General features: G+C 38.8%; 1 protein-coding gene across 1 annotated transcript; it reads right to left on the bottom strand.

Annotated features, from left to right (window-relative positions):
- Window positions 1-504: 504 nt before the first annotated feature.
- Window positions 505-13,049, bottom strand: EXOSC9 (exosome component 9). The gene is made up of 12 exons (XM_004426531.3): window positions 12,886-13,049; window positions 12,451-12,545; window positions 11,574-11,693; window positions 11,355-11,457; window positions 9,978-10,115; window positions 8,264-8,346; window positions 6,168-6,300; window positions 4,998-5,086; window positions 4,198-4,344; window positions 3,397-3,581; window positions 1,029-1,107; window positions 505-652 (listed from the first exon to the last, which is right to left on the bottom strand). The coding sequence occupies exons 1-12, from the start codon at window positions 12,949-12,951 to the stop codon at window positions 568-570; spliced, it is 1,323 nt and encodes a 440-aa protein (XP_004426588.1). The 5' UTR covers window positions 12,952-13,049; the 3' UTR covers window positions 505-567.
- Between the last annotated feature and the right edge of the window lie 13,930 nt (window positions 13,050-26,979).

The raw sequence follows: 26,979 nt of genomic DNA on the forward strand, positions 1-26,979 counted from the left end.
CCAATGTGCTGATGTGGACATAATAAATCTGCGCTTACTTATCAGTGGTGATGATCGTAAGACTCTTTCAGCCCTTTGTATACACTATGAAAATGCTTTTTCATTCCTCATCAACTTTTATACTTAACCAAAGTGACAATTATCTAAAATCTGTTAAGAAGTTCTCCAGAAGGTTTATTTTAAAGCATAATGTAAAATTCTCCAGAGGTTTATTTTAAAGCATAATGTAAAAAACTATACAGTCATGCGCTGCATAACAATGTTTCAGTCAACGACGGACCGCATATATGACGGTGGCCCCATCAGTTTAGTATCACATAACCTAGATGTGTAACAGGCTGTACCACCTAGGTTTGTGTAAGTATACTCTCTGGTTTTCACACAATGACGAAATTGTCTAAGGATGCATTTCTCAGAAGATAGCCCCATCTTTAAGCAATGCATGACTGTATAAAAAAATGACTAGATTTTATAATGGATTTGTGAATAAAAAAATACCCAAGGTTGTTAGCACTGAATAAATATCCTTTTAATAGTTATATACACAAATATACAACTATGTGAGCTTTAATTAGCAGCTCTCTTCTTTCTTCTCTTTTTCACTGGCTTTTTACTTGGTGCTGTTTCTTGTTTTGCACTGATGGTCTGTGTTCTGTGAATAAAGTAAATTAACAATTTACTAACAGTGTTAGTACAGAAGCTGATTCCACAGATGATTTACCAGCCTCACACCATTTTGCTTGTTAAATTTTGAATCACCAAAATAGGACTTACTTTTTTTCCAGTAGAATATAACATTTGCCAACTATGAGAGTAAAATACAGTAACTTTGAAAGGCATCCAACTTTACAGAATTAGGTCCTAATGTTTATAATCTCAGGTTGAAGAAACCACATAAAGAACAGCTGGATTTCTAATGAAAAAGGGATGTCTTTGTTTATAGGAGGGTAAGGTGAGAATAAACCAGAGAACAAGCCTCTAAGTCTTGAGTATGTATATACATTTGAAATAAACCAGAAATTTGTTACCTTATTTTCTTCGGATTCTTGTCTGGTTCTAAAATGATCATTTCTTCTTCTTCACTGTCTGAGAGTATTATAGGGGCATCTTTAAGAAAATGTTAAGAAAGCAATATAAGTAATCGCTTGGAAAATTTCCACGTGGATTTATATCAGCAGTTCTAAAATGCCATTTCTATACAGAGAGCCCAAGTTACTCTTTGGATGGAGGCTTACAGATCTACTTGGTTCTTTCCTTAGAGCTCTGAAAAGCAATGTGTACTTTATTTACTAAATATTCTTTAATTACATAACCATCTGATACATAATTAAAAAGTTACAGGAAAAAATCTTTTAAGGTACAATTTATCTTAGAATTTGCTAGTTTTAGAGATCTAAATTTTTAATTTCCATTATAAACAAAACTGGAAGGAAAATATCTACAAGCAGAATTATTGCAGCAAAACACATACACATTCTAAAAGATAATTTTGCCAAATCCCTCCAGCAATATTGTTCCAATTTACATTCCAAGAAACAGTATGTGAAGGAACCCATTTTCCTCTACACCCTTGCCAATACTGGTATTTTTAATATTGCCCAATATAGCAGTCAAAAAATGCTATCTCATTTTTTGCTTTGAATTTATTTCCTTTATTACTATCAGGGTTGGCCATAAAATATGTTACTGGCCATCTGTATTTTAGGATTACTTTGTATCTTTTGCCCATTTTTCTCCTGAGTCTTAGTTAATGATATATGTATAAAAAGTGAATTAACCCTTTTCTTTGGTTGTTGGTGTATCAATTGATACACCATTTTATATTTTGAGTTTTATATTTTGAGTTTTCAATTAGTTTCTCCCTTTGTTTATATGCTTTAGAAAGGCTTTCTCAATTATCTTAGGTCCACCTTCATTACTCAGTTGAAAATATTACTCTTCAAACCAGTAACTGAATGTCTAACTATTAACCTTATTAATCTCAGAGGTCCTAATCAGTGGGGATTTTTTTCCTTACAAAAAACCCAGCAGGCTTTCAGTAATGTTTACAGGCAAGAATTTCCTTCCTTGAAGGCAGGCAAGTATGTGCATTACACACCTAAACAGTATCACCTTCACTATTTTCTCAGCCAGATTTAGTAAGTGCTTCCTTTAGTTCTCTTCCAGCCTAGTTCCTAAATCCACCCTTGCATGATTTCTGTTTTTACTACATTAAAATAAAAAAAAATTCATGATTATTTTCTAGTATGCGCCATGCAAGAATTTGGTTTTCTTAAAAATACTCACAGGTAAAAACAATTTCTCCAATTCTGCAGGTTTCAGGATGCAAGGAATATCTTAAGACTCCCAGTATTTCAAGTACTTCTAGAGTTTTGTATGTTCTAATACTGCTCTGTCTAATATGGTAGCCACATGTAGCTATTTCATGTTATATTAACTAAAATTAAATAAAACTTAGAATTTAATTCTTCAGTCATACAAGCTACATTTCAAGTGCTCAATAGTTACACATGGCTAGTGGCTACTATATTGGACAGAGTAGATATGGAACATTTCTAACACTGCAGAAAGTTCTATTTGGAAAGCACTACTCCAGTACATGTTATGATATGGGCTTTTTAAGTTTAAGTCTAGAAACTATACAAAGAAAAAAATAGCATGCAGGAATAAGATCTTTAAGAAACGCATCCCAGGCCAGCCCCAGTGGCCTAGTGGTTAAGTTTGGCATGCTCTGCTGTGGTGGCCTGGGGTTCAGTTCCCGGGCGTGGACCTACACCACTCATCTGTCAATGGCCATGCTGTGGCAGCAGCTCACACACAAACAGAGGAAGATTGGCAACAGATGTTAGCTCAGGGCGAATTTTCCCAAAGGAAAAAAAGAAAGAAAAGAAACTCATCCTTAAAACTGGCCCAGCTATATATACAAAACGAAAAAAAGAACAAAACATTTTTTTTTGGTGAGGAAGATTGGCCCTGAGCTAACATCTGTGCCAATCCTCCTCTATTTTGTATGTGGGACACCACCACAGCATGGCCTGATGAGCAGTGTACGTCTGCACCTGGGATACGAACTCACAGACCCTGGGCCACCAAAGTGGAGTGTGCAAACCTAATGACTATGTCACCAGGCCAGCCCCACAAAACATTTTTTAATCAAAAATTGACATTACATTTACATACCAAAGAGAACCACTACATAGAGATAAGCATATTCTGTTAGAAAAGAATTAGAGTTAATATTGCAGTTAGCATCAACAGTTTAGTTGAAATTTAAATCACAAAATATTTAGCCCCTCTAAAAAAGGAACCGCTAAATATAAGATCCCTAAAATACGGGTATATATTTTATAGATACACACACACACACACACACACACGCCATAAAGTATCACCTACCTTGGCTTCCAACATTAGAGCCTTCTACTCCAGTGTCCATCTTTATACTATCGAGAATGACAGCTTCATCACTGCCACCTTCATCCTCATCTTCCTTCTCAGAGTCTTCAAGGTCACCCCAGGAGTTTTCTACTCCCTGTCCAATTTGAGCAGTTCCAGGAGTCCATAGCACAGGTTGAGAAACACTTAACACGTTAAGAAAACTAAATAACAAAAACACTGCTATTTGATGCAGTGTTGAAAAGATGAGAATGAGAGTTTTAAGACCGAGTGAAGTGTGCCACAACTTCTTGGGGAAAAAAAAAACTTACTAATAGCTATACATACTATGGATGGCTGAACAAAGAGGAAGAAAAATAAAATTTATAACTCAGGTAAGATTTTATGGACACAATGGTGAGAAATATCAAGAGACACACTGGCTCTTAACATTTTAGTTGTAGTAATAAATTTGGTGAATGGATGAATAATTTCAAGGACAATGCAATAGCGTATAAAGTGTGCTTGACCATGCCACTGAGATTACAGAACAATATTCCAAAGAAAAATGAAATGCTGTAAATTGGTTGTTAAAATAGAGAATTTTCTGGGTTTTGTAGGATAGCTGAATAGAAGGGTAGATGTTATACCATCGACTTAATATGACTCGTGACTACCTTGTCTTGTATCTTAAATGTTTTCTCTAATAGAGTACAGTGTTTCAGAAAACAAATTTCAGGATGCACACCCTTCACAAAGCCCTAACAATCCAAAAGTGTTATGAATCTTCTTGTTTCTGAAAAAAGCACCCAATAAAGATACACTTCTGAAGGAGGTTCAGCTTCAGCAATGATTTCTTCTACCTTCTCCTCTACATCAGAGGTATCAACAGGGGCCTTTTCCATTTTAAATGCTGTGATCCTTTGATTTGCTATAGACTCTGCAAAGCCAAACTTTCCACCTTCTTTCCTGTGTGGGTTTTTTTGGGGGAGGGAAGGGGATGATAATTATATAGGAGAGAAGACAGGAAGGAAAAAAAAAGTTAACTATTTTATCATTTTGATGGATGAGAAATATGGAATAGAGTTATTTGACTAACTTAACCTCACCAATTTATTACGTCTATCAAGAGAAATAATAGAAAGTTACTATAATTACCATTTATTAAACCATGTGCCAGGCGTATGCTAAGTGCTTAAAGTATATTACTCTCTAATCCTCCAACCAGCCCTACCAGGTAGGCACTAACTTCCCACATTACAGAAGACACTGAAGTGCTGGATTAGATCTCGCTTAATGTCACACAGCAAGCAGCAGAGATGGGAATCAACTCCAGTTTGTGTTCTTTCCGTTAATTTAAGTTGTTAGATTCTTTTTTCCTAAGTGTTAATTTTTTTAAAGAAAAATATTATGTGGTTTTTCAATACAGATTATGTTTAAATTGGAATACAATATAAGAGAGTTCAATCAACTTTCAAAAAACCTTAAGTAATATATTCAACTGAAATTAATAGATAAGGAAAGATTGAGTGTGAAAATTATATGGTTACTCTTGTGCAAGAAAGGTCCTTAACAGAAAAATCTATAAAAAAGCCATTTAGTTCTAGAAAAATTAAACTTACCTAACTTTCTGGTCATTCTCTAAAGCCTTCTGTATTAGCTCTGTAATTTCCGCTACTTTCACACCAGCTATTTTACTACATCTCAAAACCTATTTATAAAAGTGAATTCTGTTATTTAAAGACAACAAACCAAATAGCTTTCTCAACAAAACTAAAAACACAAGATTAGTTTTTCTATCTGTATAATTTAAGCCTGACTTTTTTTCAAATATGAAAATAATGCAAAGTAAACACAAATAGGATTTGAGGGTAGTTTTAAAATATCTGAAGGACTATCACGTTAAGGGAGCACACGTAAAAACTTTTCTGTGACAGTGTAAAAGATACTATTGAAGAGGCCACAGACATACATTATATGCTCAGGGGTGCACTAACTTCCTTTCTGTGTGAGGGATCCACAGCACTAGTTCAAGACATGCTGCAGTGTCCCCTGGGAAGCTTTTATAAAGCAAAGATTCCCAGGCCTCAGGGACCTAATGGATCAGAACCTCTAGAAATGGAGATCTGGTACTGGTTGTAATGCTGATGATAATGACAATGATGACAATAATAGAAACTAACATTTAATGCACACTTAATATATGCTATACAATGCAATATATCCATGTCTATTTATCCTTATATCCTTCTAACAAGGTGTCGATAGTACCATTATTCTTTATTTTACAGATAAACTGGTCAGTTAGTATAAGGAGCTGGAATTCCAACTAAAGCAGCTTCTGTTCTCTTAAGCACCTACACTGTATATTATACGGCAATCTATTTTCTAAAAGCCCCCATGTGAATCTGATATGTAGCTGGATTTGAGAACTACTGCTTATTGTAGTATTCTAATTCTAAGAGTAAAACTATCTTTTTACCTAACTTCTACTTTTTGACACTTCTTTTTTTTGATAGAGTTATGAAATCTCTTTCCTCACAAAGGAAAAAAGTGTTCCTCTATCTAGAGGGGTTAGACTCTGGAGGGCCATACACGGGAGCCACAACGGAGGATGAAGGATACTTTGTAGCCACCAGTTAACGGAACATAATGATAGCATTGAAACCAGATTCTAACACATCCTAGCATCAATCACTGAAAATATCCTTGTTGGATTTTAGTTACAAAACAAGAAAAACTCTCTAAAAAGAAGAGCCCTCTCTTAATGGAACATTAATCAAAGCACTGACTTGATCTTTCAGCAGCATTATCCCACCACTGGATTGGATGGTACAAATCTCTCGATGCTTGTTCATGGCAATCACCAGCAAGCCATCCATTACACGTTCTTCCCGTTCATTGGGATCCACCAATAAGTAGGTTCTGAAATGAAAGTTACATGAAGCTGAAGAAATCTGAGGCTGAACCCTTGTCAATTTTAAGACAATGGGTATTTTTTAAAAGATGGCATTAATAAAGTCAACCAGTAAAGCTCTGAGCCTGTGAATCTGAGTCACTTTAACGGGAAGAGACAAGAGAATTATTCTTTTTATGGACACAAAATGAATGCTAAGTAGATATCGCTAACTATTACAGTAAAATCACACTAAGTTCATATTGGTTTTATTTAAATAATCATCTAAACCTAATGTTATCACTCTGATTAAAAGACTTGTGACTCATTAATAAAAACTTACATAACATTAATTTGGTTAATCTTACAGTTTTCCTGATGTCCTGTACTCTGAAGTTCTTCTAGATTCTGCTAATGGCTCATTAAAAAAATACTGTCTATTTCTACACTGTCCAATGTTACCCTCTAGTCACATGGGGTTACTGAGCCTTTGAAATGTGGCTAATCCAAACTGAGATGTACTATGAGTGTAAAAGACTGGATTTAAAAGACTCAGTAGAAATAAAAGAATGTAAAATATCTCATGAATAATTTTTAAGATATTGATTACATATTAAAATAATTACTTTAGATATATTATGTAAAAATATATCAAAACTAATTTTACCTGTTTTACTTTTTTCTTTTTTTTGTGAGGAAGTTCAGCACTGAGCTAACATCCATGCGAATCCTCTTTTTGCTGAGGAAGACTGGCCCTGGGCTAACATCCGTCCCTATCCTCTTCCACTTTATATGGGACACCACCACAGCATGGCTTGACAAGTGGCGCATCGGTGCGCGCACGGGATCTGAACCCGGGCCGCCAGCAGCGGAGTGTGTGCACTTAACCACTACGCCACGGGGCCAGCCCCTTTTTACCTTTTTAAAGTGGCTAACAGAAAATTTAAAATTACATATATGGCTCACATTGCATTTTTACTGGACAGTGCTGGTCTATATAACTCTAATGAAATTCTATACCACAATGACTAAAAGTTGAAAGATTTTCTCTAATTCTTATTTATAAAATTGTTAAAATATCTTATTTATACCTCCCCCTTTTTTTTTTTTGTGAGGAAGATCAGCCCTGAGCTAACATCCATGCTAATCCTCTTCTTTTTGCTGAGGAAGACTGGCTCTGAGCTACCATCTATTGCCAATCCTCCTCCTTTTTTTTTTCCTCAAAGCCCCTGTAGATAGTTGTACGTCATAGTTGCACATCCTTCTAGTTGCTGTTATGTGGGACGTGGCCTCAGCATGGCCGGAGAAGCGGTGTGTCGGTGCGCACCCGGGATCCAAACCCAGGCCGCCAGTAGCAGAGCGCGCACACTTAACTGCTAAGCCACGGGGCCAGCCCTCCCTTTATTTCTAAAGAGATTTAAGGCTCAAATTTTCATTTAAAGACACCATTACATGGACCTAAGACTCCAGGTTTTTTGTTGTAGGAGGAATTAACAGTGAGCTGTGAAGAAACTGCTGGAGAGCTGATGGAAACTAGATTTTTTCCCATGTGTGAACCATTCCCTCTTTCAACCTGCTCCTATTTCAACACCATCTAATATGCTCCCCTAATATGCTCCCAAGTACTCTGTCTTCCATTAATCCACAGTAATTCTCACCCCATATTCCCAAATAAGAGCCTAGCATACAATTCTCTTAACACCTGTACATCTCTAGGAAAGATAAGATACTACGATGCTGCAGTGAATTCATAAATTTGTAAGTATGCCATGAAAAGAAAAACACCGTGAAGTCGCTTCATTACAGAAAAGTTGGTCACTTCTATTGAAACAACTCTTTGCCAACTAATGCCCTTACAAAGCAAGAAAAGAACTATAAGGTACTTTAATATTAAAGGAGGGGTTTGTTCATTTGTCCACGGCACATTTGAGTAGAATAAACAAGTTCCTAGTTGCATTTACAATTCCAGCCCATGACCAGGAAGAGACTTACCCTTGCTGGAAGAAGGCAAAACTGACACAAATGGGCATGTGGTGGACGCTCAACGGTACAGCATCACGCTCTTCAGGTGTATACTGTTTGAAAATAAATGTTTCAATAATCAGTCACTATGTTATGAACGTACAAAAAGTCATCTTGCACATCAAATATTAAAAACATGAAATTCCTTTACTCCTCAGTAAGCACCTAAATAACTTCTTCTATAATCATCTGTTTCACTTTGCCACTCAGGTTCCTTAAAACTTTAGCATTGGTCAAAAAGCTTTATTGAGGTATAATTTATATACCATAAAACCCACTCATTGTAAGTATATGATTCACTTTTTAATAAATTTATAGTCATGTAACTATCACCACAATCCAGTTTTTTAACATTTCCATTCCCCCCCAAAATGCCCTTGAGCCTGTTCGTAGTCAATTCTCACTTGCGCTCCCAGCCCCAAGCAATCACTGATCTTACTTCTGCTTCTATAAACCTGCCTTTTCTGGGCATCACACATAAGTAGAATCTAACAATTTGTAGTCTTTTGCGTCTGTCTCCTTTCAACTTCACAGGTGTCATCCATCTTGCAGTATATATCAGTAGTTTGGTTCTTTTTACTGCTGAATAGTATTCCATGGTAAGAATATACCACATTTTGTTTTTCCATTCCCCAGTTGATGCACCTTTGAATTGTTTCTGGTTTTGGGCTATTACAAATAATTCTGCTATGAACATTCACATAAGTCTTTGAGTAAACATACACTTTCATTCTTCCTGAGCAGATTCCCAGGCACGGAATTGCTGGGCTGTATAAGTTAAGACTTAACTTTTTAAGAAACTGCCAAAATTTTCCAATGTGGCTGTACCATTTTACATTACCGCCAGTAATAACTCAACAGTATTTTTTAATTGATATCTTTTTTTCTCTACTAATTGCTCTCTACTTTTTTATTTCCTTATACCAACTCCTTTCTCTAAAGGAACATGTCTCTATTGTTAATAAACCTCTGTCTCTGTCTGTAAGTCTTTAAAGAGTCTGTTCCAGTCTAATGCCTAACAGCAGCATCATGAATGACTGCTTAGAGAATTTGGGGCATCTGATGTTTCCTTTTGCAACTTCAGGTCTCAAACTATCACCACGGTGCACTTTCATTATTCTAGCGTGTAATTTATATAAACTGACATACTCAGCACAAAAGAGAAAGACCATGTAAACAGTATAGGTCAATAGTTTTCAAAATGCGCTCCTTGCACCAGCATCATCAGTATCACCAGGGAACTCTGTTAGAAGTACAAATTCGTAGGTCCTATCCCTATACTCTGAGGGTGGAGCCTAGCCATATGGTTCAACAAGCCTTCCAGGTGTTTCTGATGGACTTTTGCCACAGAGTAAGAATAAGCATCTCACCGTGCTTAGAATCAATGTATTTTTCACAAAGTGGCCCCTAAATATAAGCCAAGTACTTCATCTAAGTGCTCAATCCAAAGAAGAAGTCATCTAGTTCTATTCTAGAAAACCAGGCTAAGGAGTGCTTTCATTGACAGACACTTCCATTCAGGAGATTTAAGAGATTCCAAGGGCAATTTCAACCACATGCAGTTTCTGCCTTATGAACAAATCTTAGAACATACCTAACTGCCACCTACAAGACCTCACTAATAACACGTTGCTTGCCAGGCTTCATCACAGGAATGAGCCCAGCTCACAACATGGGAGCTTACCAGTGTAACTTCATCTCCTTGGACGGAGACATCAGGTCTTCGGAAGTGACACAAGGCTACAATCGCAGCAATGCTGGCAGCATCAATAATATTTCCGTCATGATTTAATAAATGTAGGTCCACACGTATTTGCCAAACCTGATTGTGAATTTAAAACAAAATAAATCCTTACTTATCATAACCAGTGGCTATTTACAAGAAAAAGTAACACTGTGTGCAAATTTTTCTCTTGCTGTTAAAATATGCAGTTACTCCTTCTACTGTAAAATTAAAAATGTATTTAGAAAAATGTTAAGCAAGACCAACATCTGAATTACCAATAGTTCACCTTTCTATGAGTCATTTGACAACAGTAAAATATATACTCTAAATAAACAGAACCACTCTACATTTAATACTAAGATTTCCCTAATTCCAAGCCTAATTATATTTTTATTGTTTCCTAACTTAAAAAACTCAAACTCTTAGGTTTTACTTGACAGTATTTATGCTAACCTTACAAGTAATGCAAATAGGAAGTAACATATTCAAGTACAGAATGTGGAAAGGTTAAGTAAGTAGCTTTTCTGGAGTCAAAAAGACGGTCAAATACCCTATTCCAGAATAAAGTTCTAATATCATCATGCAGCACAATTTATGGAGAGTAATATTTCCTATTCCGACGACCATTGACTCACTGTGTGGACCTATATAAGTCAATATCCAAATGAAGGATTTAATCTGTTCTTCAGTTTGTTGTCCATAAAGAAGGAAAACATTACTCACTTCTAACAACTCACTTAAATAACATAAGAAAATAAATGAGAATATATGAAAAACCACAAGTGCTTGGAATAAGACATTTTTACACAAATCCAAGTTACTATTTTCACCAATGTTTTTTTGTCCCTTCAGAGAGAGACAATACAAAGTTCTACGGGCAGCAGTCAGGAACATCTGAAGTGAAATGGACCAGTATAAAACGGAATTAACTGAAGCTCTGAGAATGAAGGCATACATAGAGGGATCCATGAATCAACAATGCTCATCCTAAGATTAAGAATTCTGGGGTCTGGCCCCGTGGCTTAGCGGTTAAGTGCGTGCGCTCCGCCACTGGTGGCCCGGGTTCGGATCCCGGGCGTGCACCGACGCACCGCTTGTCCAGCCATGCTGAGGCGGCGTCCCACATACAGCAACTAGAAGGATGTGCAACTATGACATACAACTATTTACTGGGGCTTTGGGGAGAAAAGGGGGAAAAAAAGGAGGAAGATTGGCAATAGATGTTAGCTCAGGGCCAGTCTTCCTCAGCAAAAAGAGGAGGATTAGCACGGATGTTAGCTCAGGGCTGATCTTCCTCACACACACAAAAAAAAGCATTCTGGGCATGTTCCTCACCTTTTCACCAGCAACAACACAGAGTGATTCAGTGTCTATACACTTCGAATTTCGTAGACATCTTTCCAAGAGTCGATTCAACTTCACCAAGAGATCTGACTGCCTATGAAAATAGGAATGGGCTAATGTCATGAAATATAACACCAGGCATTAAAACAATAGCTCACTGCTGTTAGGTTCTCTTCTGGCTAAAGCAGCTTAAGAAAAAGACTTAAATACCTGCCAGGTTCAAAAGCTGGGGCAGCCATCTGAGAGAGTTCAAGGTTAAAAAAAAGAATACCTTCGGTCGCCCTATTGAGTTTTGGAGAAACAAGTTCACAGGAAACCTGTCCAAGGACTCTGCAAAGATAAAGTACAAATCTGTTAACTACATATATTTCCTTTCCAATTAAAAAAAAAATCTAAATCAGATACCAATTAAGATTCAATCTTACTCTGAGTAATAACATACTCAGCATGATATATCATTAGAGATTGAAATTACATATAAAGTATCGTCATAGAATATATACAGAAATAAAACTCACACTGGCATACCCAAAGGGATGACAGGAAAAAACATCTCTTATTACAGTATTTACTATTCCACAGATTGTTCTAAAAAAACCAATAGCTTTTACTTCTCTTTTTTAAAACAAATATTTACTGACAATAGATGGCATGAAAACTTCAGACTTCTGAAAAGTTTTCATATGGCATGGTTCTCGAACATTATCTAACCAATATCCTCACAAATTCCAAATGAATATTAAAAACCTAAATCTCATGTCACTCAGGAAAAAGAGGAAAGCAGGAGCTATCTAATGACAAGAAGTGTAGGAAACAAATTCAGTGCAATCACTGCTGGGTGTATATATGATTTATAGAGATCAGAAAGAACTATGCCGTACTCATGTGACAGAAAACATATTTATGATTAGAAATTTAAAGTGACTATAAAACAAAAAAAATCTTGCATTAAAGAAAATATGCTTATTTTTGGCAGCTAAACAAAGTACTGCCCAGACTTCTTAGCTGCTGGGTAAACAACTGAGTCTATAAGGTTCTTTTAAACTTCTCCCTACTGAGCTTATATCTAATTTGAATCCTTTGTTACCTTGTTTTCCCAAGTTCCACAATACAGCACCCATAATCTGTTCCAAACGAGATCTTGATGTTCCTATAATCATAGGTTTGTCTGCCATCCAGCCGCTGCAAGCACAACGTTCATTCATTTACTCCTTTAGCAAATATTTACTGAGCAGCCACTTCGTGCCCTGGGCTACACACTTGGAGGAAAGTGGGATCCCAACCAGCCCCCACAGGAAAGTGGAAACTAGGTGCCCGGGCGCTGACAGTCGCTGGGGTGACCTGAGCCTTGAAAGAACCCACCGCAGCCAAACACAGCCTTGGGGATCGGGGAAACGCACTGCCGGTTCCCCCGGGGCTCCCGGGCCTGCGCGGGCCCGGCCTGTGCGTCCCAGCCGGAAGGCTGCGGGCGGCCGCGCGACCCGAGCGCCCACGCAGCGCCAAGTTCCCCGCGGCCGTTTACCTTCTTCTCTTCGATGGCACGGAGTAGGAAGCGGCGCTCGCAGTTTGAAAGTGGCGTCTCCTTCATGCCGTCGGGTCACGGGGCCCACGGGCACCGGAATCGGTGGGAAAACTGAACCTGAGGCTGTACACGCGCGCCGGAGTCGCTCGGCGGCGCAGGAGATTTACATCATCAAAGCGCGGCGGCTGAGCTGGGAAAGCACAGGTGGGGGGCCGTCGCTAGTGCGCAGGCTCAAAGAGAGGATGGAGGAGGGTGAGCTGGCTGGGAGGAAAAAGCGGCGTGGGGAGGCGAGTTTCTGAACGGAAATATGTATGTCTTATCGTAAAGGGTAGGGGAGAAAAAGACCCCAAAATAACCATCAGTGATAGAAATTAATGTCACTGGAGCGCGCTCACACTTCACCCTCTCCGCAGTCCTAGCGGGGTAGGCTAGACGGGGATTAGTGCTCTTTTCCAGGTGCGGGAGTTGGGGTTGGGCCACGAGAAAGCTGCGGAGGCGGAGTTGGGAGCAGATTCAGTGGGGAAACGGTGGAGTGAAGCGGCTTGAGCGGACAGGAGAGGGGAGAAGCCAGTTGAGAGTCAGCTGGGGCGTTGTTGCGGGCTGACGGTGAAATCTGGTAGACCTGAGAAGTTGCCAAGAATTGAGAATAGTCCCGCTTTGTAACTAATGATATAACTGGCATTGGCTGAAACAAAATTCGCTCTTTATTTCTTACGGTCTCTCCAGTTGTTTTAAGCCGACAGACTTATTTTTATGGGCATAGAGGAACCTTAGGGTGTCAGTGCTGCCAACCGCTGGGCTTTTTTGGAGAGGCGGTATCGAGTAGTTACAAGCAGGAACTCCAAATACCCGGGTTCAAATTCTGACTGCCCTTCCCAGTTCTGTGCCCTTGGCCAAGTTAGCGTATGTGCTTCACTTTATTCATCTGCAAAACAGGAGTGATAAACCTATTATTATGAGGATAAAAACGAGTTAATACATGTAAGATGCTTAAAACGGTGCCTGGCATGGAGTAAGCGCTATTTAAAGTGTTTGCATATTATTATTTTGTTTCCATTTGCTTTAGAGGTGATAGGCACTGTAACTCCTGCACAGGCTCCATTCCGCTTCTTTTGTCTCTTCTCGCAGGTTTTTTTCCTACCAGTGATACATTGTAGTTTCAGTTTGTACCGCTTGCAATCCATGCGTTCAATAAATTACTTAGATTATTTGTGAGGGCCTCCTGTGTCCCAAGAATAATTCAAATGCTGGCAAAACAGAGAGTGAACAACATCCTGTCCCTCAAGGAATTTATATTCTTTTTGGAGAAGACAAACAATAAAAACCTAAACAAATAAATAAAAGTTTCACACACTGAGGCCTATCTGGGAACGGGAATGCGATTTTAATAGGGGTGGTTGCAGGAAGAGGTCGCTTGGTAGAGGTGAAATTTGAGTTAAGTAAATCCTTACTGATGAGAAGGAGTGCCGTGATACCATCTGGAAGAAAGGAAAACTTTCAGGCAGAAGGAGCCACATGAGTCAAGACTGAGATAGGATGAGCTCGACATGGTCTGGAGACAGGGGTTGTGAAGGAGGAGAGTGTACAGAAATTATGTCTGTGTGCTTTTGCAGTTGATTGATTTTCAAAATAGGCCAGGGGATTACGTGGTCCAGGCCATGTAAGTCCTTTAACAACATGGGTTCGTGTTTGTAGTACAGTTTCACAACAGAACTCCTGGCTAAGTTTGTCGTTTCAATCCTTGGGTTCTCTTAGTGGGCATTTCCTTCAGAAATTAAATAGGCCTTTATTGAAATAGTCTGTCCTTTCCTGGGAGGCAGCTTGGGAGTGGAAAAAGAATGGACTTTGGCTTCAGATAAATTTCAGCTTAAATGGACTTTGGGTGAGTTAAATAATTCTTTTGAATTTCGGCTTCTGTATCTTTAGGTTGGGAATAATAAGTGTTAAGTGGTCTGACTGAAAGCATCTAACACCATATTTTGGACAGGATAGCTGTTCAAATGTTAGTTTCCTTCCTATTTTGGCTTGGCAAAGGCTTCCGGTGAAACTGCCCAAATTCGCCATGTCAGATTGCTGTTCTGAGATTGCTGCTTGATTCCCTTTCCTTTGCTTTCCTTCCGCTTTTGTAGAATTGCCACCGTTCTTTCCTACTTTATGTATTATATTATTGTAATTTTAACACGGCCGCATTTGCCTTTCATTGGCGTTCATCCAAAGGTGTACAACCCATCTCCACTCACATCTATGTATCAACGTAAGATGAATTTACTTCACAACCTTGTTTTTACTAAGAAACTTTTGAAACACCCAAGGGACCTTTGTTTTATGCTTTCAAGGGTAAAAAAAAGTTTTGAAGTTTGAGAAGAGATTCAGATAATGTACATTCTGTTCTTAGAAAAGAATCAGTTTGAGTCAGCCTATTACCCTGGATGATCTGTCTAAATATAACCTGGTTTTTAAAAAAATATTTGAGTATATGTCTTCTCTCCTCTTTATTGGACATCTATTACTTTGTCTGACCAGCACCCTTCTGTTTCTTGGAGAAATGCCATTTCCTGACCCCACGTGATTCTGGTGTTAATGTTAATAGCAGGCACAGGTGTGACAAGGCCCTGCTGATCATGAAACCCTATCCCTCTCTCCTCATTGACTGTTCATCCAGGCAGGGCCAAACAGAGTTTCTCCATCAGTCTTGACATGTAAATTCTGGGAGAGAGTAGGTCTTTACTTCTCTAGGATTATAAACTCTAAGGACCATGCAAGTCTGGAACTGTCAGGGGCCATCTTGCCACCACATGGAGAGAACCTGTTTGAAGATGAAGTCAGAGGCCAGCAGAACTGAGAAATCAGAGAGAGAAGTGGACCCCTTAGTGGACATAGTTTGCAACAGCTCATGGACTTCCCAGTTGGTGAGCCAATACATTTGGGTTGGTCTTTTGTTAAGTGTGTCCAAAAGAATCCTGACTAAATACACTTCTACTAGAGTATAAAGATCCATGTCTTATTAACCTTTATAGCACCCACTGAGACTGGTAGTGTACCTTGTGAATAAATGCATGAATGGACTATTACAGCATGTCTGGTGAAAGAAATTAATGGATGGATGAATAAATGGAAGCTTACGTTTTAGTTACCATGTAATATGTCTGCTGTACAATTTGTCTATATAGAAATTGATTTTCCAGAAATTATCCTGCAAAGAAATAGTGTAAAATGTTAAGATAGTTATATCTGGGTGATGGGATTGTGGGAAAATTTTTTTTCTTTTTGAATTTTTTTTCTCTATGAATTTCTTAAATCTTCTGTAAGGCACATGAATAGCTTTTATCATCAGAAAAGTGAAAAAAAAAAACTAATTTGAAAAGATATTTGCACCCTTATGTCATTGCAGCATTATTCGCAATAACCAACACTTGGAAACAACATAAGTGCCCATCAATGGATGAATGGATAAAGATGTGGTATATACATATATACAGGTGTATATATATGTATGCGTATATATATGTGTGTGTGTATATATAGGTATATACATAGGTGTACACAATGGAATACTACTCAGCCGTAAAAATAGATGAAATCTTGCCATTTGTGACAATGGATGGACCTCGAGGTTAATATGCTAAGTGAAATAAGTCAGATGGAGAAAATCAAATACCGTATGATTTCACTCATAATGAGAAAATAAAAACAACAACAACAAAAAACAAACACACAGATATAGAGATTAGATTGGTGGTTACCAGAGGGGAAGGGGGGAGGGCAAAAGGAGTAAAAGGGTACATATGGATGGTGATGGATGATAATTAGTCTTTGCGTGGTGAACACAATGTAGTCTACACAGAAATTGAAATATAATGATGTACACCTGAAATTTATATGTGATAAACCAATGTTATCTCAAATAAATAAATAGTTACAGTTTCCTTTTCTTGTTCTGACACATTTAACTGTTTTTTTATTTAAAGGAATTTTGGCTTTCAACTACCTTTTTTTTTTTTGTGAGGAAGATCAGCCCTGAGCTAACATCCGTGCTAATCCTCCTCTTTTTGCTGAGAAAGACTGGCTCTGAGCTAACATCTATTGCCAATCCTCCTCCTTTTTTTTTCCCCAAAGCCCTAGTAGATAGTTGTATGTCATAGTTGCACATCCTTCTAGTTGCTGTATGTGGGACACGGCCTCAGCATCGCCGGAGAAGCGGTGCGTGGGTGCATGCCCGGGATCCGAACGAACCCAGGCCACCAGTAGTGGAGCGCGCGTACTTAACAACTAAGCCACGGGGCCAGCCCTCAGCTACCTTTTAACAAAGACATTTGTTTTGTTGTTTTTCAAGACTCAAACTGGAAACCACATAGTTAATAAGTGAAAAGATTTTAAGCGTTGACAACTGCTATAGTCTGAATGTTTGTGTCCCCCCCAAATTCATATGTTGACATCCTAAACCCCCAAAGGTGATGGTGTTAGAAGGTGGGGCCTTTGGGAGGTGATTAGGTCATGAGAGTGGAGCCCTCATGAATGGGATTGGTGCTCTTATAAAAGAGACCCCACAGAGCTCCCTGGCCCCTTCCACTATAAGAAGATACCACAAGAAGTCTGCGACTTGGAGGAGAGCCCTCACCCAACCATGCCGACACCCCGATCTCGGGCTTTCAGCCTCCAGAACTGAGAAATAAATTGATACTGTTTATAAGCTACCCATTCTGTGTTCTTTTGGTTTTGGCAGCGCAAATGGACTAAGACAACAACGGAACACTAACAAGTTAGATGTAGTATATATTTCTCTTCCATATTGTTTTCTTTGTATTATAAATAAGAAACCCTAGATTATCAAGTTCATCTCTAGTTTCTCCTGAATAGTTAAAAGAGCTTCCCTTTTCATTCTTATCGTTTCCTATGCTCAGAAATCTATATAATGATCTCTCATGTCATTATTAAGCTTTTCCTATATATTTAGAGGAATAAAAATTATCAGTCTTTAGCTTATCATAAGTACAACAAAGTGAGGGGGGAAGAGAGTCAGGTGACGTTTTGATTTCCATTGCATTCGGACTGTTGTTACATGTGGGTAATAATCCTGGACACAGAAAATTAGGCACATGGCTCTGTCTCAGGCACATGACTGAAGTCCTTTGATCTATTCTCATCTGTAAAAAGAAGATTCCTGCTCATTGATAAAAATCTGTAGGAAATTATATAGTTTAATGTCTAAACAATAAATATGATCCAGAAAAGTTCCGTGCCAATGAGATTTCTACAAATAAATAGAATTAGAAACAATAAAATAATAAAAGTAGAGTTTGTTACTGTGGGTTAAACTTGTAACTCAACTATTATGGGGTGTGTGTAGGCAGAATAATGCCTCCTCCCCCGAGATGTCCTCGTCCCAGTCCTAGGAGCCTGTAGATATGTTACCTTGTATAGCAAAAGTTATTTTGCAGATATGATTAAGGATTTTGAGATGGCGAGATTATCCAGGTGGGCCCAGTGTAATCACAAGGGTGCTTATAATACAAAGGCAGTAGAGTTAGGTTTAGAGGGATGGAAGTGGGGAAGGAAGGAAGGAGGGAGGGGGAGGGAGGCAGGGAAGAAGGGAGAGAGGGGTGAACGGAGACAACAGAAGCAGAAGTCAGAGAGGAGAGAAGATGCTATACTGCTGGCTTTGAAAACAGAGGAAGGGGCCATGAGCTAAGGAATGTAGGCAGCCTCTACAAGCTGGACAAGGCAAGAAAATGGATTCTCTCCTAGCGCTTCCAAAATGAAGGTAGCGTTGAGGACACATTTTAGACTTCTGCCCTCCAGAACTGTAAGATAATAAATTTGTGTTGCTTTGAGCCATTTAAGTTTGTGGTAATTTGTTATAGCAGCAATGGGAAACTAATACAGATTGCCAGATAAAATACAGGATGCTAAGTTACAACTGAATTTCAGATAAACAACAAATAATTTTTTTAGTGTAATTATGTCCAATTTGTCCCAAATGTTGAATGGGACATACTTATACAAAAAAATGATTTGTTTATCTGAAATTTAAATGTAACTGGGCATCCTGTATTTTTTTTGTTTTTACTAAATCTGGCAATCCTAAACTATTATAATGTGCCTATATATTCACTTATGTATAATTTCTATCTCTAGTTTTAGATATCAAGTTTTCTTAAAGGAAGATGTCTGTGTTCATCATAAATTATATTCTTGTGGAAACTTATAGTAGTGATGAAGTGATCTTTACCTGAAAATTCCTCATTAAAGTACGAGGATATGAAGATGAATATACTGGGTGGCAATGGCTCTTTTCTGTGTTAGTAGGAACTTCCTCTCTGGCATAAGAGGGGAAGTCTACAGATAACATCTCATAATTTTAAAGCTATATGGGATCTGAAAGATCAACTGGTACAGTGCTTGCAAAGTCAAATGACTTCAGGGTCCAGGCAGATTATAAATGAGTGAAACGTGTCAGTTATAGGACTATAGGAAATAAGGGGGACTGTGGTGACCCACACAGCACATGCCCTGTCTAAAGGGATCCAAACATTGTTAAAACTCTCTGAAAACAAGACAAAATATAGGCTGCTAGTTTGCTTAGGCCCTTCTCATAGTCTCCATCACCCCAAAACATCTAAATGAACTCTCTTTCTAAGCTCACAGTATACTTGCCAAGCAAACGCGATCTTCCGAGAAGTTCCTTAGCCCTTTTCATCCAGATTGCTGGTCCCAAACTCCTCCTTTATAAATTCCAAAATGTCTACTGAGCAGACTTCATCTCTAAAAACCATCAAAATTCTTGCAATTTTTGAATGTGATCCACTAACCAGCAGCATCAGCAGCATCAGGGTGTCAGTTGATGCAAATTCTCAGGTCCTACCCCAGACTTACTGAATCAGAAACTCTGCAGGAAGGGCCCTGCAATCTGTGTTTTAACAACCCATCCAGGTGATTCTTATACTTACTAAAGTTAGAGAAGCCCTAATCTGAATTTCTTGGAGAATGAGATACCCCTGGTCTTGTTCATAGCTCTGGGATTCCCAGTCTGTTTTGTGCAAAATGTGCTTTCGGGGGTCACCCACTTCCTCTTCCCCAGGAGACATTAGGGGAGGAGGAGTTTGGGAGAGCAATTTCCAGCGTGAGGCGGAGGCAGAATAGGAATTATGGAGCTCCTACTACATGCTAGGCAATGTGGCTGGTGCCGGCGAAGTCGTGCTTCCATACAGTTATTTCCGATTTGCTCTTCACTCATTTTGCAGAAGGAAGGCTTTCAGTTACAATCTAAACCTGAGCTATATTTTAACAGCGTGTTTTATTTTAAATTAATAGACATTTTTAAGAGCATTGTGAAATTGAGTGGGTAATACAGAGTTCCCATATACCCCTCCACCCCTGTGTGTGCAGCCACCTCCACCATCAACATCCTCCATCAGTGTGCTACATATGTTGCAATTGATGAACCAACGCTGACACATCATTATCACCCAGAGTCCATAGTTTACATTAGGGTTCACTCTTGGTGCACGTTATATGGGTTTTGACAAATGTGTAATGACATGTATCCACTGTTACTGTATCATACAAAATAGTTTCACTGCCCTAGAAAATCACCTGTGCTCCATCTAGTCATCCCTCCCTCTCCTCACCCCCAGCAACCACTGATCTTTTTACTGCCTCTACAGTTTTGCCTTTTCTAGAATGTCATATAGTTGGATTTATACACTATGTAGCCTTTTCACACTGGCTTCTTTCACTTAATATGCATTTAAGTTTCTTCCCTGTCTTTCTGTGGCTTGATAGCTCATTTCTTTTTATCACTAAATAACCCATTGTATGGATGTTCCACAATTTGTGTAGAAGGACAAATTGAAGGACATCTTGGTTGCTTCCAAGTTTTGAAATTATGAATAAAGCTGCTAGAAACATCCATATGCAGGTTTTTGGATGGACATAAGTTTTCATTTCATTTGGGTAAATACCAAGGAGCACAATTGCTGGATCATATGGTAAGAGCGTGTTCAGCTTTGTAAAAATCCTGCCAGACTGTTTTCCAAAGTGGCTGCATCATTTTGCACTCCCACCAACAATGAGTGAGAGTTCTTGTTGCCCTGCATCTGCACCACCATTTGGTGTCAGTGTTTTCTATTTTGACCATTCTAAAAGGTGTATAGTGGCATCTCCTTGTTATTTTAATTTGCAATTCCTTAATGACATATGATGTTGAACATATGTTGAACAAATACATATGCTTATTTGCCATCTGTAAATCTTTGGTGAGGTTTCTGTTTAGACCTTTTGCCCATTTTTAAATTGAGTTTTACATTTTCCTATTGTTGAATTTTTAGAGTTCTTTGTATATTTTGAATAATAGTCCTTTATCAGCTATGTCTTTTGCAATATTTTCTCCCAGTCTGTGGCTTGTCTTCTCATCCTATTGACAATGTCTTTCACAGAGCAGAAGTTTTTAATTCTAATGAAGTCCAACTTATCAATTTTTCTTTCATGGATTCTGTCTTTGGTGTTGTATCTAAAGTCATCTCCAAACCCAAGGCCATCTAGATTGTCTCCTATGTTCTTGCACGTTGACTACTTTTTCCATTAGAGCCCTTAGCATATTAATTATAGTTATTTTATGTTCCTGGTTTGATCATCCCAACATCCTTACCATATCTGAGACTGCTTCTAGTGTTTGCTCTGTCTCTTCAAACTGTATTTTTTGTCTTATAGTATACCTTGTAATTTTTTTTGAAAACCAGACGTCATGTACAGGATAATAGGAACTGCCATACGTAGGCCCCTAGTGATGTGTTGGTAAGGTGTGGGGGAGGGGAAGCATTCTATAGTCCTATGACTTGGTCTCAGTCTCTTAGTGAGCCTGGACCCCTGCACTGTGACCTTCACATAGTTCTCGGTATCCCACCCCACCCTCCTTAGGTGAGACAGGAAGGGTAGGAGGGGATGGAATTGGGTCTTTCTCTTCCCCCAGGTCACTTAGGCTCCGGTAAAACTGCAGTCTGTTGGGTTCTAGTGAAACAGTTTCTCTTGAGGGCAGGCCTTGTTAAGAAGAACAGAACATTGTGGCTCTATATCAAAATGGCTTCTTTTCCCCACCCCTTGCCAGAAGCAGGACAAGGTTTTTTCCCCCCAATCTTCACTGTGAGAGCCTCGTAGGGCTTCTGGAGGTAAAATTCACAAAGGTATGGGAGCCACCCTATGAGTGGGTCACCAACTGGAGTTTTTAACTCTCAGACTTTCTAAACTGAGCCTCCAGCAATGAGTCCATTGCAACTTAGGTTTCCTACCACGGACTGGTTCCTGTAGAGGTTTCCGTGTGTGAGTTTCTGTTCTGGTAAGTTGTGGTTTCCTGTATCTGCCTGTCTGCCTCTCCAAATTTTGTGGCAGTGGTTTGTCCTATGACCTCACTTCTGTGAAGAATCTAAGAAAAGTGGTTGATTTTTAGTTTGTTCAGCTTTTTTCTTGTTGTGTGGACAGGAGTGACCGTTTCCAAGCTGACCATGTGCTGGACCAGAAACCAGAAGTTGCATGAAGTAAAAACTTAAACAGATTCTTTCTTTAACAAACATGCATATAACACTACTATGTGCCAGACCCTGGTTTAAGCGCTTATAAATATTAATCCTAATAATTACCCTGCGAGGTAGGTAAAATTATTATCTTAGCTTTACAGATGGAGAAACCCAAGGCACAGAGAGATTAAGTAATTTGTCCAGGGTCACACAGTAAATCACAGAACCAGGATTCACACCCAGGCAGTCTGTCTCAAGACACTGTATACATAACTACCACACTGTGCTGTTTCCTGTAAATGGGAATCATTTCTATGCCAATTATATGATCTTCTTCTTAACACTGAACCAGTTTATTTCCTTTCTCTGCGAGGATCTTAACTTTCCTCACTTGATTACTTTGCCATTGACATCTATACAGAGACGAAAGCTGCTGTTTCTAAGCAATTTCTTATGCTTAGACTTGACACACAATTATAAGTATAGCCACGAAGTAGGGCTCATTAATGCAAAGTGACATGGTGAGATCTGACTATAACCCCAAAGCTTGCACACAGGCAAGAGTGAGATTGGCATTGAGCTTTTATTAACAAGCAATAGGAGAAGTCGTATGTGCAGAAGTGCTGTTGGTCTCGAGTGAGAGATTCTTACAGAATATGACAGTTGTACAACTTTAGCCACTCTCCTTTAGCCCCAAAGCCGAGGGATGCTGCACCTATATCACTGATTGACACTTTATTCAAATTAATGATTTAAGAGGAAAAGTTCTACTTTATTTCCTGCTTTCACTCTGTTTTCCTCTTCCTAAAGTTGCCTAGGAAGGAAGGCTTAGGTTGTTTCAGAAGCAGCACTTCAGCAGAAGTGGGAGAATACCAGATGATGCTGACTGTCCAGTGAGGTAACAGTAGACAGCCACAGCCAGAAGTTAGTATCATACAATACAGTATTATTCTGAAATAGTACTTCAGTGGTAGGCAGCCTCTAAGACGGCCCCCAATGATCCCCACCTGCTGATATTCAGGGCCTAATCCTCTTCCTTTGAGTGACTTGCCTTTAACCAATAGAATACCTCAACATTTAGATGACACTTCTGTGATTAGATTACAAGACAATACAACTTCCATCTTGCTTGCAGATTCTCTTTTTTGTTGGCTTTGATGAAGCAAGTTTCTATGTTAGGAGGTCCCACGTGGCAAGGAACTAAGGGTGTCCTCCAGCCAACAGCCATGTAGATATTGAGGCCCACAATCCACAGCCCAAATGGAATTGAGTACTGCCAACAATCATGTAAGTGAGCTTGGAAACAGATCCTTCCCAAGTTGAGCTTTCAGATGAGATCCCAGCCCTGGCTAACATCTTGATTGCAGCCTTCAGAGAGACCCATAAGCAGACGCAACTGAGCTGTGCCTGGATTCTTGACTCACAGAAACTGTGAGATAATAAATGTGTATTGTTTAAGCTGCTAAGAACCAATAGGGAGCTAATGCAATTTCTATTACAAACTCTTCTCAGGTAAGCATTACTTCCGGATTTCTTATATCACTGGCCTATTCTCATCTTGTCGACAGTGCAAAGAAAATCCCGTTTGACATTTTTTGCAACCTCTGAGTTCGTCAAAATGATGCTAAAATATTTTGTGAAGGAATTTCTAGCCACAAAATGCTAGATCTGTATCACTTAAGTGCGCTTTCTTTAGTGACCAGGAAGTTTTTTAACGATCTCTAAGAGGTTGCCTGAATGGGAAGCATAGATTGTATCTCAAGAATCTTGCTATAGTTAAGTACTACTGGACTAGACTTGTAATTTCTACCTCTGGCAATATAAAATGCAGGGGGAAATGATTTTGAGGTTCTTGGGCAAATACTTAGCACATCTGGGTGTGGTTCCATGAGAGAAAGTTTAATGGATAAAGAGCCCGGGCTCCAGAGCCAACGGCCTGGCTTAAATTCCAGCTCTGCAACTTACTAGCTGGGTGACTTGGGGCAAGTTGTCAACTTCTCTGAAAAAAAAATAGGGCTAATAATAATACCCTCATAACCTGGTTGTGAGGATTAAATAATATCTAAAAGCATTTAGAACAGACCTTGGCCCACATTTAGCAATAATAAACATTAGCTACTGTTCTTACTAAGTTTCCTCTATTACAATATTTATTTTTTATTAAATGAAGTCAACATTCGTTTAATGCCGTAGCCTTCAAATTTGCAAACCCAATTTCCTAAGTAGCTTTCCTGGCTTCTAGGAAAGTTTTAGCACAGGAGCCCAGAAATAGCTTCCCAGACACATTAGGTATAACATACATTGTTAAAACAAAGGTATAAAGAAGTGGGTGTCAAGCTTCTTTGAAATTATCTAAGAATGTCACACATTTTAAAAAATGTAATTTTTGCAGTGGTTCAGGATGTGGGCTTTGGCATCAGACAGCCTTGAGTTTAGATCCTGGCTTGGGAAACAATGGTATTGGAACCTCTCTGAAATGGAGTTGTTCTAGCTGACACTCATATTATGTGCCAGATACTTTTCTAAGATGTTCACTTACATTAGCTCATCTAATCTTCACAACTCCTTTACAAGGAAGTTACCATTATTATCATCCCCACTTTACAGTTGAGCAACGTGAGGCAGAGATCAAGTGACTTTCTCGAGGTCACACAGCCATTGAAGTGACAGAGTCAAGATTCAAATGGATGCTGTCTGTGTGTTTAAGCCATACGCTCTGCTACCTCTTGATGGTACCAGTTTCTACCTCATAGGTAGAACTGTGTTGAAAGAGGTGTGTGAGTGCTCAGCACGGTGCAAGCAAGACACAAAGGAAGTGCTCAATAAATATCTGTTGAGGGCCGGTACCGTGGCTTAGTGGTTAAGTGCGTGCGCTCCGCTACTGGTGGCCCGGGTTCGGATCCCGGGCGTGCACCGACGCACCGCTTCTCCCGCCATGCTGAGGCCGTGTCCCACATACAGCAACTAGAAGGGTGTGCAGCTATGACATACAACTATCTGCTGGGGCTTTGGGGGAAAAAAAAAAAGGGAGGAAGATTGGCAATGGATGTTAGCTCAGAGCCAGTCTTCCTCAGCAAAGAGGAGGATTAGCATGGATGTTAGCCCAGGGGTGATCTTCCTCACAAAAATAAATAAATAAATAAATAAATAAATATTTGTTGAATGATTGACTATGCAAAGTCATAATAAATTAGATCATAGTAAGTAGAATACCTGTATAATCCGTTATGGCTGATAATTCAATTATTTTTCACCTTTTTAGGTTCCCTTGTGTATATTACATCAGCTTTGCAAATCCATTAGTCTCATACCCTATTTTGATAGGACATTGGATTATCTGGCAAAATTTGTTTGTACTGAGCCCATGCTGGCCCTTGATGGTCACCTCTTACATTTCTAAATGCTCACAGACCATCTGTTTGAGAATCTATTTTAGAATTTTGCGTGCAATCAGTGTCAAGCTCATCATATTACATATTTGCCTTCTTTGCATTTTTGGAACTTGGGGAACTTCTAGTTCTCTTCAGGATGAAAATCTGGTTTACATTACTGTTATACTTCATTAGTGATGAAGACCATTGGAAATTTTCTACATAATTTCACTTTTTTATTAAAGTAATGGGATGACTACATTATACTCGAAGAGCATTTGAATCATACAACTAGCAACTCACTCCTATTTCAAACCTATAAGTGTATCAAATTGTGGAGCTGATCCAGCATAAAATAAGATTACTCATCTGTTAGAGGAAATTTTCCAACAGGAAAATTTAGGTAGGATATGAGTCATATAATCTGACATTTTTCTGCTATGTAAATAAATCCTATTTCTTTTAACTAAACCATATGTTTTAAAGGAGTAAAAAAAAAAAAAGAAAATGTAAAATTTTTATACATTGAAACCTTTGAGCAATTAGATCTTTTGTACCTTTGAATTTCTGAGTTCTAGTTGGACTTTGAAAATAGGTCAATTTATTTCCAACTGCATTTTTCCTTAATAACTTCTGATCATTTAAATATAGCAAAGAAATTAAGCTAAGCATACTTTTTTTTGTTGTTTTCTGTATAGGTGGTATTGTCTAAAGCAAAAGCTAGTAGTAAAAGTTTTGAAATATTAAAATGTGTAGTCCATGATCTCCCTTCTTAAATTTTACAAAGGTCAATTGTGTTAGGAGATGAGACTTAAACTTCGTAACTTCACTTGGTCAAGTTGGCATTCATCTTTGCAATTTATGATAAAAATGATAAGATGCTTCCATTGGGAATTTTCAGTAAAACAGCTAGAATCAGGGTACCATTGAAATGCATTTAGCCTTGGTCACAGAATTTAGCCTTGGGGGAGCCTTGCACCCCACTCCCTGTTGTCTTTCCTCTTGAACGTTCGGTCTGATGAGGGCTGCAGATGAGTTACAGTGCAACCACAAAGGATATGGGTGGTTAGAGAAGAAAAACAAGACAGAGCAGACCTCGGTGGATCTTAGAGGAACACTAAGCTATTATTTGAGGATTTAAAGTCTGTGTGAGTATGTATGTATGCATGTAAGTGTCTCTGTGCCTATTTGTGGAATTTAGATTGACTTACACC

The sequence above is a fragment of the Ceratotherium simum genome, chromosome 12 (assembly GCF_057802395.1).
Source record: "Ceratotherium simum simum isolate JZ-2026a chromosome 12, ASM5780239v1, whole genome shotgun sequence".
NCBI lineage: Eukaryota > Metazoa > Chordata > Mammalia > Perissodactyla > Rhinocerotidae > Ceratotherium > Ceratotherium simum.

Excerpts from the sequence above, each read along its gene's own strand:
- EXOSC9 (XM_004426531.3), bottom strand. The coding sequence starts at position 12,951 with ATGAAGGAGACGCCACTTTCAAACTGCGAGCGCCGCTTCCTACTCCGT. Across the intron at positions 12,546-12,885 it reads GTGCCATCGAAGAGAAGAAG|CGGCTGGATGGCAGACAAAC; the intron begins GTAAACGGCCGC and ends TTGTGCTTGCAG. Across the intron at positions 6,301-8,263 it reads TTTGCCTTCTTCCAGCAAGG|AACCTACTTATTGGTGGATC; the intron begins GTAAGTCTCTTC and ends CTTTCATTTCAG.